The 18,128-nt window shown below is 41.8% G+C and overlaps 1 protein-coding gene across 3 annotated transcripts; it reads left to right on the top strand.

Moving 5' to 3' along the window:
- The first annotated feature begins 734 nt into the window (after positions 1-734).
- Positions 735-16,749, top strand: lamp2 (lysosomal-associated membrane protein 2). Of its 3 annotated transcripts, none has more exons than XM_041841872.2 (9): positions 735-860; positions 6,004-6,119; positions 7,713-7,923; positions 8,029-8,190; positions 9,607-9,803; positions 10,010-10,129; positions 10,254-10,308; positions 10,533-10,703; positions 15,134-16,749. In XM_041841872.2, exons 1-9 carry the CDS (start codon positions 815-817, stop codon positions 15,274-15,276), a joined length of 1,221 nt encoding a protein of 406 aa, XP_041697806.2. In that variant the 5' UTR covers positions 735-814; the 3' UTR covers positions 15,277-16,749. The 3 variants fall into 3 exon arrangements, with proteins under 3 accessions (XP_041697806.2, XP_041697797.2, XP_041697816.2); XM_041841863.2 differs by lacking the exon at positions 15,134-16,749 and adding an exon at positions 14,474-14,858; XM_041841882.2 differs by lacking the exon at positions 15,134-16,749 and adding an exon at positions 11,006-13,390.
- The last annotated feature ends 1,379 nt before the right edge of the window (positions 16,750-18,128 follow it).

The raw sequence follows: 18,128 nt of genomic DNA, 5'->3' as shown, positions 1-18,128 counted from the left end.
AGTAGTGCAGAAGTTGTCATATGCTGAGGCAGTGAAGAAAGTAGAGGAAGATTGGTCAAGGGGGAGGGATCCTGAGAGGAATGGTGTGAGTAGTTGATATGTCCTCTGTAGCTCAATTGATAGAGCATGGCGCTTGTAACGCCAGGGTAGTGGGTTCGATCCCCGGGACCACCCATATGTAAAAATGTATGCACACATGACTGTAAGTCGCTTTGGATAAAAGCGTCTGCTAAATGGCATATTATTATATTATTATATGTACCAGTACAGAGGGATAAACCAACCAAGTGATATGTTTCAGTAAGATTGGATTTTGGGCATTTATAGCAATGGTTATCAACTGTACTGCAGGGATGGAATGTAAGTTGCAGAAAATAGAGGTTGTGGTGGCAGCTGCAGAGAGGTATTTGGGTGTGCAAGACTTGACATCAGAAGAGTTGCAGGGTGTGTTAAGTGGTGGTGTCCCATCCTTTCAGGCTGTTGGCCTGAAGTAGGAATAAATACATTTAAATAGTGGAGTATGGTAGGTATTATTATTTTTTGTGAGTGTAATATTAGATGGTAGGGTTTTTGTTGTATTGATTTTAGCAAAGTGTAAGGGAGTTATACTCCAGTGTAGTAGGTGGCAGTAATGCAACATTTATTGGATGCCAACCGCTGTTAAACCTCATCGAAGAAGAAGAAGAATTCCGTGACCCGGAAGTACGTTTTTAGTGTTACTGACGAGACGACGCGCTCGAGCTGCACTTGGAAGGTAGCTGAAGTCGTAAGCAGTTGTCGCTTCCTGAATAAGTGTTTTGGCTACCAAGTTGTCATGTTTCGCTGCGCGTTTCTGATTTTGTTCCTGGCTCTTGGAAATGGTATGTTTACAGAATTGAACGAAATATTGCTTTGTGTCATCGTTGGGTTATTTTGTGAGCCACAAGAGGAAACTTTCGGTGCTCCGTCACTTCAGGCGGCAGGCCTATCTTCAGCCAGATTGCTTGAGCTAACGTTAGCTAGCTATTTCTTTGCTGCGCCAGTAGCTAGCTAGGCTAGTTAGCTAGTTTTCTATCAAACGTTCGCTATAGCTAAGTTTAACTCCACAAATAAATTAAAAGTTCACACTAATTCATGTGAATTTCACGCAACTTTACCGGCAATCAAGGCCTCAATCTAAGACATTAAGTTTATGGCACTGTTGACCTGTCATGCTAAATTAGCTAGCTAGTTGTGGTTTTAATATCTGTTTTCTCTTAGTTGACAGGTCATGTTACAGAAATGACTTCTGGGTGGACAGGGAAAATAACAGCTGTCTCTTAAACACACAAAGACATGTTTGACATTGTCTTTCATTTGGCTTAGCTAGCAATATCGTCCTTATGTGTCATTATCAAACATGTCAACGACGACATCGACCAGCTTCATTCGCCCTATTCATTTTGGAACAACATGTGACGCCAGTAGATGACTGAACTTGGCTCACAACTCGTAGTTTGCTAGGTAGCTACTATTCCCACATTTGCTTAGTTATCAATATGCAATATACTAGCTAGCTAATGTTAGCGTTACTGTTGCAAATCCAGTTCAATCCAAAATCTCAGCAAAATTTACATTTAAGGATACTCACGTCAGTAACGTTAGCTGTATCTTATTTATGATATAGCCCCTTGATTTTAAACTTCCTAGCTAGCGAGTTGACCAGGAAGTTGTCTCGTGACCAAGTATCTGCTGATTGCCCTTGTTGTTTAACTGTAAAACAGCTGCAGTAACATTTTAAACCTGCACAGTTACCTAAGTGATTGCGATAGCAGTTGCTGTCTATAAACCAATCTCCTTGTTATGATTGATAGAAGGAATTTGAGCCCATGGATATCTTTTTTTATAGTCTGGATATTTTTTGGCCTCCTGCCCTGGCGTTACCAGGACTCACTTGATATTCAATACAGTCAGAATCCTTCTAGTTTTTTTTCAGCAGTAAGTCTCAGATTTTTTTTTATTGATCCTTTTTTCCTTGCATTTTTTCCTTGTTTCCATTTTCATTAGAATGTTTTCAGTTGGTCTGAGAAATGGCCCCAGTCCTCTGTTGCAAGCTAAGGCCTCTGATATCAGGTCACTCAGGGTCAAGCCTAATTGTTCATCATGATAACCTACCAGGGCCAGTTTCACAAAAGCATCTTAAGGCTACGTTCATCGGTAGAACCTTCGTAGGAGCATCGTTAAATCTCTGAGCTGTTTCCCAAAACAATCCTTACAAAAGTTGCACTTGAAAACGCTTGTTATTTACTGACTGCCTCAGACCACTCGTAGACCAGCTAAGTGCGTAGTTAGATGCTTTTTTGCCCTTCCATGTCACATTATTCATAGATCTCTGCTAAACATAGAATCAAGATGTTTATCTGTCTGACTGTGACTGCCGATAACTTCAGAACGAAATTTACTACAAATATAAAGTTGCCAAAGTCTTTACAATTGTTACAATCAAGTAAAGGATGAAAAGATGCTTGAAATGAAAACCAAGATGATTGCATGAAAAAATATATAGGCTACATGGGCCTATATATATTTCAATCGTATTGAAATCGATTTAATGTTCAATTTAGTTCTATTTTGCCAATAGGCTACTGTCTGTAATTTTTGCCATGATGTGTAACAACATGTGCGCAATGATCTGCCCAATCTATGATTTAGTGCATTATTGTTGGGAAGCATTTTTAATTTTTATTTTATTTCACCTTTATTTAACCAGGTAAGCCAGTTGAGAACAAGTTCTCATTTACAACTGCGACCTGGCCAAGATAAAGCAAAGCAGTGCGATAAAAACAACAACACAGAGTTACATATGGGGTAAAAAACATAAAGTCAAAAAATACAACAGAAAATATATATACAGTGTGTGCAAATGTAGCAAGTTATGGAGGTAAGGCAATAAATAGGCTATAGTGCAAAATAATTACAATTAGTATTAACACTGGAATGCTAGATGTGCAAGAGATTATGTGCAAATAGAGATACTGGGGTGCAAAAGAGCAAAATAAATAACAATATAGGGATGAGGTAGTTGGGTTGGGCTAATTTCAGATGGGCTGTGTACAGGTGCAGTGATCGGTAAGGTGCTCTGACAACTGATGCTTGTGAGGGAGATAAGTCTCCAGCTTCAGAGATTTTTGCAATTCGTTCCAGTCATTGGCAGCAGAGAACTGGAAGGAATGGCGGCCAAAGGAGGTGCTGGCTTTGGGAATGACCAGTGAGATATACCTGCTGGAGCGCAGACTACGGGTGGGTGCTGCTATGGTGACCAATGAGCTAAGATAAGGCGGGGATTTGCCTAGCAGTGATTTATAGATGGCCTGGAGCCAGTGGGTTTGACGACGAACATGTAGTGAGGACCAGCCAACAAGAGCGTACAGGTCACAGTGGTGGGTAGTGTATGGGGCTTTGGAGACAAAACGGATGGCACTGTGATAGACTAGAGTAGAGTGTTGGAGGCTATTTTGTAAATGACATCGCCGAAGTCAAGGATCGGTAGGATAGTCAGTTTTACGAGGGCATGTTCGGCAGCATGAGTGAAGGAGGCTTTGTTGCGAAATAGGAAGCCGATTCTAGATTTAACTTTGGATTGGATATTCTTAATGTGAGTCTGGAAGGAGAGTTTACAGTCTAACCAGACACCTAGGTATTTGTAGTTGTCCACATACTCTAGGTCAGACCCGTCGAGAGTGGTGATTCTAGTCGGGTGTGCGGGTGCCAGCAGCGTTCGATTGAAGAGCATGCATTTAGTTTTACTAGTGTTTAAGAGCAGTTGGAGGCTACTGAAGGAGTGTTGTATGGCATTGATGCTCGTTTGGAGGTTTGTTAACACAGTGTCCAATGAAGGGCCAGATGTATACAAAATGGTGTCGTCTGCGTAGAGGTGGATCTGAGAGTCACCAGCAGCAAGAGCGACATCATTGATATACACGGAGAAAAGAGTCGGCCCAAGAATTGAACCCTGTGGCACCCCCATAGAGACTGCCATAGGTCCAGACAACAGGCCCTCCGATTTGACACACTGAACTCTATCTGAGAAGTAGTTGGTGAACCAGGCGAGGCAGTCATTTGAGAAACCAAGGCTATTTAGTCTGCCAATAAGAATGCGGTGGTTGACAGTCGAAAGCCTTGGCCAGGTCGATGAAGACGGCTGCACAGTACTGTCTATTATCGATCGCGGTTATAATATCGTTTAGGACCTTGAGCGTGGCTGAAGTGCACCCATGCCCAGCTCGGAAACCAGATTGCATAGCGGAGAAGGTACGGTGGGATTCGAAATGGTCGGTGATCTGTTTGTTAACTTGGCTTTCAAATACTTTCGAAAGGCAGGGCAGGATGGATATAGGTCTGTAACAGTTTGGATCTAGAGTGTCACCCCCTTTGAAGAGGGGGATGACCGCGGCAGCTTTCCAATCTCTGGGGATCTCAGACGTTACGAAAGAGAGGTTGAACAGACTAGTAATAGGGGTTGCGACAATTTCGGCGGCTAGTTTTAGAAAGAAAGGGTCCAGTTTGTCTAGCCCAGCTGATTTGTAGGGGTCCAGATTTTGCAGCTCTTTCAGAACATCAGCTGTCTGAATTTGTGTGAAGGAGAAGCGGGGGGGGCATGGGCAAGTTGCAGCGGAGGGTGCAGAGTTGGTGGCCGGGGTAGTGGTAGCCAGGTGGAAAGCATGGCCAGCCGTAGCAAAATAAGCATAATAAGCCACTTCAATATTTGCAGCCGTAGGTGCTAATATCACTCTTGGAGCTGATCCGTCATCAGTATTGTGGAGTAATTCTAATGTTAAGGTAAGATTTGAATGGAGAAAGCTGTTCTGAGAGCAGCAATTTTTTTTTCTTCCAGAGCCTATGTATCGAAACATGGTCTAATGACACACTTATTAGCGAACGTTCTCTCTGCGTGGTAGGAGCGATGCATCGTTAAAACAATTGTAAACCTAAGTTCCGTCGCTATCTGGGAACCGGGCCCATTTAGTTCCATGTGAGATTGATTAGAGGATGAACACTAACAACAATGAAGGTTTGGAAATTGTTAGCCATACACCATTGCCACCTCTGAGTTTTACAAGAATTAGATGCCATTGGGCTACTTATAGCAGGCAAGTAGAAAATAACCAAAACACATGTTAGGCTACCTATGCTGGTAAAATGAGTGTTTACTATGAATTGATTGAAATGGTGTTTGTTTTCATGAGTCCCCCAACATTCTGCCTCATAACATATCAAGAAAACGTTTATTTTTTTTACTGATCCCCCAGTAAAAAAACCAAGGCTGTTCATATTATTTTATTTTTTATTTTTTTGGGGGGTAGATCAGCTTTAATATTGCAGATAGATTGTAACTTCCATCAATGTAATTGTCTGCATCACTTCCAATCCCCCATATGTTTATTTTTCTCACAAATATACACATACATACATATCCTTTAAAAATCTATATATTTCCCTTTCCAACCCCACCACCCCTTCCCTAATTGGAGTAAACTAGTGAACAACAATGCTTAGGCCTCTACTTCCAGCTTATACATACTATATACATTTTATGGACACAGTCAATTTTACAATAATTCTATTTTGTTTGTTTTTACTCCTGAACTTCCTCTACCCTCAACCTCTCAGATCATTTTCATGATGTCCATCCGGTTTGCTTCTATATGCCATATCTTTCTAACTGTGCTCTTTCACAAAAGCTCTTAACCTATATACTTATTATGGACACAGTATGCTTTACATTATTAGTTATCTTGTTGTTAGTTGTTGTTAGTTGTTATTAGTCCCATCCTTCAACTCCATTCAACACAACCCATCTATCTCTTAACACCATCCATATTGGATTTCTATTTGCCATATATTTTTCAACTGTACTGTGATGTTTTACAAAAGTTCTGAACCTTTCTATTCTCATTGTTTCTACAGATTGTAAATTGAAAATACTTTTTTTTGCTAAAAGTATTATTATGTTATTGATTGATTGACTGTTCATTTTTATTTCAGAACTCCACCTATCACATGCGACTGAAGTGTCAGTCAACAACACGGAGAACAAATTGTGCCTCTACGCCAATTTGATGGTCAACTTCTCAGTCACATATGAAGTTGGTGTGAATAAGGTGTGTGTTTACTCTTCTTTAAAATGTTTTTCTGTATGTTAGTACACCTAGGCCTATAAATAACTCTTAAATCATTTCATGTGTTGAGTTGAGCGTCTTACTTTGACAAATAAAGTTGTTAATGTAATCGCGGAGGGGACAAGAGGGAGTAACTGCAAAGAAATGTCTTCTGTCTGTTCAGCAGTTTTCTGAGATTTCTCCTGTCGAATATCCTGTAATTGTCATGGCTTGTCTTGTTTCACCAGGGTTTGTCGAAGTTATAGTCCCTAGCTATAAAAAAAGCCTAATTAAGTGATAATGCCAGAGAAGCCGGTGTTTGGAGGATATATTGGCACGGGTGTTGTTAGGCCCGAGACAAAGTCGAGATCAAGTCCCTTGATGAATTTATTCATACTATTTAATCCTTCCACAAGATATAGTCCCGACACATATCTAGGGTTGTTACCCAAGCCGGCTGGTCGTTCTATCGGTTCGGTTGCTAGAGACGCAACCCAGTCGTTTTTATTTATTTTTGTTCTGTATCTATGGACGCGACCCAGTCGTTCTTTCTAAATGTTCCATTGCCATACTGGCTGGCAACGTTCTTATCCCTTGCTTGCTAGCCAACTACAGCTAACTTACAGTCTGCAGCCAGAATAACTGCAAAGTAGCTGCATTTGCATTTGTTTAAGGTGTTTTCTAGTGACATTTATTTGGATACATCCATAATAATGAGCTAATGAGGCGCGATTTCGCCTGGCATAGAAAATGTGCTCACTTGTCAGGACACTGTTGTTCATAGGAGCTAGCCAACAACACAGCTAACACAATCACTTCAAACTGAAGCTGGAAACACCGCAAACTAGCTGCACTTTGTTTCGTTTGACCTTTTTTCAATTGACATTTCTTTGTATATATCCATAAAAATGATGCCAGCTGATTTAATGATTTCGACTGGCTGAGAAACACTGCCTGTCTGTCTCGTCCCGACTCCTGATACATTCATTACTATGAGACAGCTGGAGATTGTTTCAATATTCAAATTCAATGTTGCAAATGTCGGAGTGACAGACAGCAAGGTTTATACAAATCTCTGTTGAAAACTAAATGTTAGTCTAAAATAAATGTTAGATAATATCTAGATGCTTTTTATAGTGGAGATGAAGTTTCTAAATTGCTTGGCTGGGCTGATGAGACAGTGGATTGCGCAGTCAGATGGAACAGAGTAAATAAGCATTTTACCGTCATAGATTTAGCCGGTGGTAACTTGTGGAATAGACACCGAATGGAAGGCGGTTTTAACCAATCAGGATTAGACCCACCCATTTGTATAATGTTTCTTATGATTTTGCTCATTTTAATAAGTCCCATCTCAGTTGGATGATTGTAGGTTGTTAATTAATGATAGATAATTCCCACATGTCCCAGAATGAAATATTTTCCCTCCTAATCCATCAAAAGAATGGACACACTGTTATGTTATGTCAACTGTACTATTTTGTCATGATGCAACCATCCGAAATGGCCCTGTTCCTGAGGAAGTACTTGACAGGAATGGATTCCCCTTTTATCACAATATCTTAATGACTGTCCAATATATTTGTCCCCTTTCAGAGTGAAACTGTTATTTTTGTACTGCCTGAAAATGTGACAACCGAAGGGAGCACCTGCGATAACACAACATCGACATTGAAACTCAGTTTTGGAGACGGACACAGCTGGGCTGTTAAATTCACTAAGGAAAACAAAACCTACCAAGTAGATACCATTGTCTTCTCCTACAATCTCAACGACACAAGCGTCTTCCCCAACTCTACGTCAAACGGTAACTACACAGCCTTGTCATGATACTGTTAATTCATGATATACCAATTTGGTACTGTAGTTGATATGACACATACTGATATTTGACAATCTCTGTTGGGTTTAGAAACCATGTCTGTGACGGTAAAACCAATCATCGCCAACGTGGGTGTGGACACCTACTACTCCTGCAAGAGCAAAGATGTCCTGAAAGTAGAGTCTGTCATTCAGACACTGTATGATGTTGCTCTACAGGCGTTTGTGATTAACGGCAGCAAAAGTGACACCGGTAGGTAGTACGAGAACGAGCATCAGGCCATTGTAAGGTCAACTGTGCCAAAATCATATAATGATTTGCTGTGCATAATACAGTGCATTCGGGGAGTATTCAGACCCCTTGACTTTTTCAAAATGTTGTTACGTTACAGCCTTATTCTGAGGGTACCAAAAAATGTCTGCAGCATTGAAGGTCCCCAAAAACACAGTGGTCTCCATCATTCTTAAATGAAATAAGTTTGGAACCACCAAGACTCTTCCTAGAGCTGGCCGACCAGCCAAACTGAGCAATCGGGGGAGAAGGGCCTTGGTCAGGGAGGTGACCAAGAACTCGATGGTCACTCTGACAAAGCTCCAGAGTTCCTCTGTGGAGATGGGAGAACCTTCCAGAAGGACAACCATCTCTGCAGCACTCCACCAATCAGGCCTTTATGGTAGAGTGGCCAGACGGAAGCCACTCCTCAGTAAAAAGCACGACAGCCCACTTGGAGTTTGCCAAAAGGCACCTAAAGGACTCTCAGACCATGAGAAACAAGATTCTCTGGTCTGATGAAACCAAGATTGAACTCTTTGCCGTCACGTCTGGAGGAAACCTGGCCCCATCCCTATGGTGAACCATGGTGGTGGCAGCATCATGCTGTGGGGATTTCTTTCAGCTGCAGGGACTGGGAGACTAGTCAGGATTGAGGGAAAGATGAACGGAGCAAAGTACAGAGAGATCCTTTGATAACCTGCTCCAGAGCGCTCAGGACCTCAGACTGGGGTGAAGGTTCACCTTCCAACAGGACAACGACCCTAAGCACACAGCCAAGACAACGCAGGAGTGGCTTCGGAACAAGTCTCTGAATGTCCTTGAGTGGGCCAGGCAGAGCCTGGACTTTAACCTGATTGAACATCTCTGGAGCGGCCTGAAAATAGCTGTGCAGCGGTGCTCCCCATCCAACCTGACAGAGCTTGAGAGGATCCACAGAGAAGAATGGGAGAAACTCCCCAAATACAGGTGTGCAAAGCTTGTAGCGTCATACCCAAGAAGACTCGAGGCTGTAGTCACTGCCAAAGGTGCTTCAACAAAGTACTGAGTAAAGGGTCTGAATACTTATGTAAATATAACATTTCTAAAAACCTGTTTTTGCTTTGTCATTATGGGGTATTGTGTGTAGATTGATGAGGGCGACATAAACATAATAAAAAAAATCGATTAAGGCTGTAACGTAACACAGTGGGAAAAGTCAAGGGGTCTGAATACTTTCCGAATGCACTGTCAAACTATTTTACTGTGTGTTCTCCAGGGTTGAGGTCAATTCTAGTTCAAAAGGGTCAGTTCAGGAAGTGAACTGAAATTCAGTTTACTTCCTGAATTGAAATGGAATTGATCCCAACCCTGTTGGTTCTCTGAACTTAATAGGTTTTCTCTGTTCTCCCTACACAGACACCGTATGCTCCGCTGACATGCCCTCCACCACTGTGGCGCCCACCACCACCACCGTTACCACCACAGCTGCCCCCACTTCTACCCCTACACTGCCCACACCCACTACTGGAAAGTACAGCATCGCACCCGACGTCAACAGCACAGCCTGCCTGATGGCCACATTCGGCCTGCAGATCGGCTACAAGCAAGGAGACGTATGTATACAAGTAGGATAGCGATTGTAAAGTAGGCCCTTTAATTTTTATGTTTCTTATTTTAGCATACAATTGTCTGTTCAATGGAAAAGGTTCAGATATGTTTGTCACAGAGAACATGACTTTCTTGTGTATGAAGATAGGTTGTTGTTGTTGCTAGTATGTTAGTGTTGTTGTTTACCAACCTGTGTTTTGCCCTTCATTAGAAAGTGGAGACCATCAACCTGGTGCCCAATATGACTAAAGTGGGCGGAGCCTGTAGGGCCAACAGCAGCGATCTCATACTGACATCGGATACAATCACCATCATGTTGACGTTCAGCAACGTAAGGCGACGAAGCCAGACTTGTATTATCCTGCTCATCTGCATTTAGTGTGTAGACAGTTGGACAAATACAGAGTAAGGTCTGTTTTCAGTCAAGCTGATAAGTGTTTCCTTGTACATTACAGGACGGCAAGAAGTTCCGCCTGCACGCTCTGAACGTCACAGTGAAACCAGCCACTGGTAAGCAACAATGCACTACAAGCCCCTTCAGAAACCAAGTCCCTAGTTGGACGTTAAGATAGAATCAACTTTATTCTCCCCAAGGGGAAATCTTTCTTGGAAACAGTGTGGTTTTATAATAAATAAAGACTATACATTACACACTCCACACATGCACAGTATATGCAATGCATATTAAAAGCACTCTCTGTCCTCTCTTTGCTCACGCTGTGTGTTATGTCCAGGGGCGCCCGTCGTTGCAGCCAATACCAACATGTCCGTTTGGGTGGCGGCGGTAGGCAGCTCCTACATGTGCAACAAGGAGCAGACCTTAAACGTCACCGACACGCTCACTCTCTACACTTTCGAGCTTCGCGTCCAGCCCTTCGAAGTCAACAAAGGCGAATTCGCGTTAGGTAGGTGACTTTCTGAGATGGCGAATTTGCGTCATTACCCTTATGTTGTTAGCCGTATGCTACAGGTTACTAGAGTCAAATGCAGCTAACATGCTTGAAACTGAGACATGAAACTGAGACGGACTATAATAACCATTATGGGCTTCAGTAGAATAGGTTAAATGTCTAGTTTGGTGAGAAACGGGTAAGTATTTGAGATCATGCCATGCTTCTGCCCCTTTTTAAACTGATTAACAACCAAATGATCATGAGAAGATGAGATGTTCCAAGTTGTGCTCATTGATTCTCTCTCTCGTCTGCAGCCCATCAATGTTCACTGGATGACACCAGCATCTTAATCCCAATCATTGTTGGTGCCGCCCTGGCCGGTTTGATTCTCATTGTAGTGATTGCTTACATGATTGGGCGTAGGAAGACCTATGTGGGATATCAGACCCTCTAAAAAGCAATCTGTGATCATGAATCTGTGATAATGAATCCAGGACACAGGTTGATCCTTGTGTGTTGGGGGGGGGGGGGTCCCAAAGCCTGATCCTGGATGGCTGTCTCGGTGCAGTCTTTCAATTGACGACTGACTTGTACAACTGGAGTAGTTAGACTATAATCTCCTTACTTCAGCCACTGTTAAGAGCTTCTCTTGAGCAGCTTAGTCTAGCTTCGCTTAGGTTTAGACTTGAGCTTAGCCTAGCTTCGCTTAGGTTTAGACTTGAGAGTAGTCTAGCTTCGCTTAGGCTCAGGCATGAGTAGCTTTATTCAGGTAAATCTGAAAACAAAAAATGCTCTCCAGGACCAGGTTGGACAACCCTACCCCTGTTATTTGTTTGTAATTTCAGTTTTGTTTGATTTGCTTTCTTTTTTCTTTTTTTCTCCCTTGTTGTAAAGGAGCAAGCGCAGGATTATTTGCCCTCTGTGTTAGCCAGTGCAATTTGTTTGAAACCTTTGGAACCAGTAAAGGCCTTATTTATTGAAAGATCTCTGAATGTGATTGCATCTGTATCACTTGCCAGATGATTCTCATTCAGGGTAGGGACGCTTTTGATCAAGTAGCACATTTCATAGAAACTCCAGTTAAAGTCCTTGTGCTACAGTTTGCACATTTTCACGAGGAGCTGTGACGATTGGGGGCTGTGTCCTTATCACTATGTATCATGTGCTTGCTCCCTCCCTATCTTTTGGCATTACTTTTTTTCTTTTTTGTTCTTATTTAATTTGTGTGTACATTTTAGTTCAACCTCTTGTGGTTTCATTCATCCACACAATTCATCGTAGCAGCGCAACATTTCGACCGACTGAAACATTTCAAATTTGCCTCGCTGCTCAATGAGACGTCATTGAGTAGCTTTGTTGATTTGGCTCAGGAACTCTTTTACTAACTAACCAGGATCAAGGTCTGCTGCTTTGCGCTCTTCGCTCTTTCAGCCCATTACTGATCATCCGCTAGTCAGTCAGTAGTTTGAATTAGCAAATGTATGACTTGACTGAAGTCTGTGTGGCCACAACTCGTGTAAAACGAAAAGGTGGTTTTACTGGCATATAGTTCTGTCTCTAAGTTGACTTTACAAAACAAGGGATCTGTCGTTTATATGTTCACACACAGCAGTACTTGACATTATGGTTGCCACCTATGTCAGTCCGTCTCTGTGACTTGTGTTAACCCTTTGACTGACTGGCTCACTTTGGGTAGTGTGAAATCTACCAAGTGTTTAATTAATTTTGAAAAGTTCATGCCTAGTTTGAGGATGTAAAAGACAAACCTGAAAAGAAAGGTAACACAAAACCCCTCTCCTGTCGTTACATGTTGGCATCAGGTTTAAAAAAGGGATAGCTCTGGTTTTTGCTGTCATTCAAACCTGTTCTTTGCAGATGGTGATATTCTTTTAAACATATAAATGCACAAAATTGCTCAGTAAGTTCAACATAAATTGAAAATGCGTGCTGCAGTGTTACACCTGTGTATAGTATAGCCGTTGCTGCGGTGTTGCTCCCGAAAGCTGCCGGTCTATTCCATTTCAATTAAGTTTGTTTCAGTAACTGAAATTCTAATTCACATTTTCCTCACAGCTTTTTCATGAGAAAAATTGGAATTAGAATTTCAGTTTACTTCCTGAATTGACTTAAATGAAATGGCATTGACTCTAACCCTGCCCAGTTAACCGCTTGTAAGTTGCACCAATCGACAGAGTAGGAGAAAGGATGATTGTCCACAGGATGTGCAGTACCTGTGTATATTTCTGTACTGTTAGAAGGAAAGGTGACAATGGCTAGTTGCTGTGTATTATCACGGTCTGCATGATGGGCCCTGTGTAGCTCAGTTGGTAGAGCATGGTGCTTGCAACGGCAGGGTTGTGGGTTAGATTCCCACGGGGGGCCAGTATGAAAAAAATGTATGCACTCACTAACTTTAAGTCGCTCTGGATAAGAGCGTCTGCTAAATGACAAAGATGTAATGAATAAATTTGATTGCCGCCTTTCATTTCTATTGGTCAACCAATACTTTTTTTTTTCAGATGCTGTATATGTGAATGATTTGCTTTTTTTCCCCTTTTCCAATATAATCTTTTTGATTCTTGCTTTACAATCTGTTGTGTTGTCTTGGAAAATTGACTGCTTTTGTACAAATTCTGTTTGTGTTACTATGGTTTTAAAATGGTCTTTTTAGACCATGTATAAAATCAATTCTAAACTACCATTTTGAAAACATTTACTATCCCCAATTTTCATTCACTTGACATGATCAAAAGTTATGATTGTGACAATGTTGTGCCTTGCTCAATGAAGCAGCTCCATTTGAGATTCAATCAGGTTTGAATATGTTTACTTTAAAGAAAAGGGTTATTTGGCTCCTATTTGTCACTAGTCTTAGAAATGTCTCCTAGTTTATGAATTCAAAAAGCAGCATGTTAAGAAAAGGGAAATCCCAATCATAGGACAGACCCATTCTTCAAATGAAGATACACTGAACACCTTCCTAATATTGAGTTGCACACCCCTTTTTCCCTCAGAACAGCCTCAATTTGTCGAGGCATGGACTGACTACTAGGTGTCAAGCGTTCCACAGGGATGCTGGCCCATGTTGACTCCAATGCTTCCCACAGTTGTGTCAAGTTGGCTGGATGTCCTTTGGGTGGTGGACCATTCTTGATACACACGGGAAACTGTTGAGCGTGAAAAACCCAGCAGCGATGCAGTTCTTGACACAAACTAGTGCTCCTGGCATCTACTACCATATCCAGTTCAAAGGCACTTAAATATTTTGTCTTGGCTATTCACCCTCTGAATGACACACATACACAATCCATGTCTCATGGCTTAAAAATCCTTCTTTAACCTGTCTCCTCCCTTCATCTACACTAATTGAAGTGGATTTAACAAGTGACATCAATAAGGGATCATAGCTTTCATCTGGATTCACCTGGCCCGTCTGTGATTGGAAAGGTGTTCATAATGTTTTGTAAACTCAGCGTACATTATCTTTTCTCCTGTGTGGCTCCAAACAAATGTTCATTTTTGAATTCCTTTTCAATAGACTTTTAGCTGCAATAAATGGGAATGGAAATTGTGCATTAAAAAAACTGGTGTGGACCATTTTAATATTTTACAATGATGTTATTGGTTCCCCGGACATTTTAGTAAATCCCTCCTTTGTTTTCCAACTATTGTTGACTGAGAAGCGTCTCTGTATGATTGACTGTGCATTCACCATTTTGATGTTTGACTTTTCTTCCACCCTGCAACCCCCCCATATGCCCACTTGCTTTACTGTCACCCAGCGGAGGATTGCCAAGCCGATACGACAGAGAGCTGGCTCGTTCCTATAGCGGTCGGGGTTGCCCTGGCTTTGCTGGTCCTCATTGTATTGATCGCCTATTTCATTGGGAGAAAGCGAAACCGTGGCTCTGGCTATGAACACTTCTAAATTATCCTCACTATGCTGAGGCTTTAACTTCGGTCATCAGGATAATTATTGATTTAATTTAACTAATATACTGTGCAGAGTTAACTTAATGGTGAAATTCACCTGATGGGAAGCTCTTTCTCATGAAACAATGACTTGGAGAAGAGGCTGTGTTAAAGAAATTGCTTTTCTCAGTTGATAACATTTTGCATGTAACAGCTGTGTGTTATTAAAATTGATTGATTTTTATATTCCTCATATCACATGGTTGACTATAGATGGCTGATGGCCAAATGTTTTCCTAATTGCAATCACTGCCAATGCTCTTGACGGACCCCCCCATTGTTGTGGATGAATATGTCTGGGTTCTGAACTGATATCTTGCTGCTTTTTGTAATCCTCATTTTTTCCATGTCTGTGAAGGACTTAACCAAATCCTGTTTCTTCTCTCCACTAAAACTCTGTATTTTCTGCTGACTAATCGCTAGCATGCTAACATTGCTAACCCTTCTTCTCTGTCTCTTCTCTGTGGCAGCCGTGGAGTGCTTCATGGACTCTGATTTGAGCTTTCTGGTGCCCATCGCTGTGGGCGTGGCCCTCAGCTTCCTAATCATCCTTGTGCTTATCTCTTACTTGATTGGCCGGAGGAAGAGTCGCACCGGCTACCAGTCTGTATAATCCAACCAATCGCAGCTGCTTTTGCATCTACCCATTCCCTCCCATCCTCCTACCACCCAAGCAACCCCACAACATTTTCCCTGTTGCCTCCCCATCCCCAAAGCTTCTATGGCATCCAAATGTTTCTTTCCATTTCCCATGGGTCTTTACTTGATGTTACCCCCAGCAAATTTCCTGTTCAGACTCCTACCCTAATTCTCACCCCACCCAACAGTAAAGTTGACCGTCTGTTGCTATTTCTTGACACCAACAATGACTGAAATCGTCAAGCAACAAAACCTGTCAAAATGATCAGTGGTATTGCACCAGGTGTGTTTGGATGTAAATTGCATGGAGTAACATGGCTCCTCTTAATAACAGGGCATCAGTTGTTTATTCCCAGAGAGGTTCATATGAATGAGGCTGTTTTCTCTCACTGTTCTGATGATGTCCTGTATTATATTTCTGTGTACATTTAATTGCTCTCTTGTATAGAATGAATGTTGATTTTTGAAAAGGGATGTGAACTTATACTAAGAATATATTGAAAGCTCATTGGCTCTAAATTTCAATGTTATTCATATCTAAGGATCCATTGGTAAATGTTTGCAGAATTAGAAAATGTCATTATTTTTTGTGAATTCCCTCTAATTAAATTAGCAGATTCTTGATTATTGTACCCCCTGCACTTATCTTCCCTTAGTCGTAGTAAAATAAAAGGGTTTTGACTAGAATGGATACAGCTTTTGTCAGATTTGACTTTTCGTAGCAGGTTGGAGAATTAACGTAGCAAGTAAGGAGAATTAGGTTATGGAAATGTATATAAATGTGACAAGCCGTATTCCTTTCTAGCCATGACCCAATGAAAGGGACACTAACTTTACAAAGACACATAGCTACTAACCAGCATTTGGAGCAGTTGCATAAATGTTTATTTTCGCTGATGTTAAGAGATCCCCGAAGGGAAAGGAGGATGGGTCTGGTATCAGAAATGGCCCAGTTAAGACATCTACTACAAGAACTGGGTCATGTTCAGTAGTTAGAATGTTTAGGAACTTAATGAAACAGGGAGGTACTGCTACGGTGTGTCGTTCTGAACACAACCCAGGCCTCATAATATAAAGTATAATAATTGAGATGTTTTTTTCGACCCAAATTATTTTATTCTATGACCAAAGCTTGGACATGAAGGAAACTCCTTTCTGAACCTCATCTCGGTCAGGTAAAGTTTTTAGTGTGTTTGACCAAGGATGATGTTTCCTTACGGTTGTTGTATCATGCTCATCATTCGGTATGAACTTCTGTTTTGTAATAATGCATATAATTATACTGATCCTGGTTCATTTTGCCCCCAAGATGTGGTTTTGTGCCTTTTTTGTTGCACTACTATTCCCCTCATTAACAAGCCTGTCTCCATCTGATGAAGAATGTAAGGTCGTTGAAATTCAGTTGAGGGAAACATTTAAATAAAGTTGCTTTCCTGTTTTGTAGCAATTTGCTGACTCTTTCTCTTATTTCATTAAACAGCTTTGGTGTTCTCCTTTCCTTTATTGCGCTTGTTAAACCATAAGGACATCACTCGTGACCGGCATTATGTCTGTGTGTATACAGTTGTAAAACTAGCCCTGGCATGACTATAATCTCGAATGGCCATAAAAGCAGCATGAATGTTACCCAGGTTACCACCTAAATGACACCCTATTTCCTATACAGTGCATTCGGAAAGTGTTTTGTCAAGGCACAGATCTGGGGAAGGGTACCAAAACATTTCTGCAGCATTGAAGGTCCCCAAGAACACAGTGGCCTCCATCATTCTTAAATGGAAGAAGTTTGGAACCACCTAGACTCTTCCTAGAGCTGGCGGCCTGGAAAAATTTAGCAATCTTGGAAGAAGGGCCTTGGTCAGGGAGGTGACCAAGAACCCAATGGTCACTCTGACAGAGCTCCAGAGTTCCTCTATGGAGATGGGAGAACCTTCCAGAAGAACAACCATCTCTACAGCACTCCACCAATCAGGCCTTTATGGTAGAGTGGCCAGATGGAAGCTGCCACTCAGTAAAAGGCACAGCTTGCTTGGAGTTTGCCAAAAGGCACCTAAAGGACTCTCAGACCATGAGAAACAAGATTATCTGGTCTGATGAAACCAAGATTGAACTCTTTGGCCTGAATTCCAAGCGTCACGTCTGGAGGAAACCTGGCGCCATCCCTACGGTGGAGCATGGTGGTGGCAGCATCAATGCTGGATGTTTTTCAGTGGCAGGGACTGGGAGACTAGTCAGGATCGAGGGGAAAGATGAACGGAGCAAAGTACAGAGAGATTCTTGATGAAAACCTGCTCCAGAGCACTCAGGACCTCAGACTGGGGAGAAGGTTCACCTTCCAACAGGACAACGACCCTAAGCACACAGCCAAGACAACGCAGGAGTCAATGCCATTGAGTGGCCCAGCCAGAGCCTGGACTTGAACCCTATCGAACATCTCTGGAGAGACCTGAAAATAACTGTGCAGCTACACTCCCCATGCAACCTGACAGAGCTTGAGAGGATCTGCAGAGAAGAATGGGAGAAACTCCCCAAATACAGGTGTGCCAAACTTGTAGCGTCATACCCAAGAAGACTCGAGGATGTAATCGCTGCCAAAGGTGCATCAACAAAGTACTGAGTAAAGGGTCTGAATACTTATGTAAATGTGATATTTCACATTTTTTATAAATTAACATTTTCTAAACCTGTTTTTGCATTGTCATAATGGGGCATTGTGTGTAGGTTGAGGAGAAAAAACAATTTAATCAGTTTTAGAATAAAGCTGGAACGTAGCAAAATGTGGTCTGAATACTTTACGAATGCACTGTATGGGCAATTTTGCAACTACAG

This window comes from Coregonus clupeaformis, chromosome 2 (genome assembly GCF_020615455.1).
Source record: "Coregonus clupeaformis isolate EN_2021a chromosome 2, ASM2061545v1, whole genome shotgun sequence".
Lineage (NCBI taxonomy): Eukaryota > Metazoa > Chordata > Actinopteri > Salmoniformes > Salmonidae > Coregonus > Coregonus clupeaformis.
Note: the sequence above shows the minus strand (reverse complement) of the source record. Positions and strands in the feature narration are given on the sequence as shown.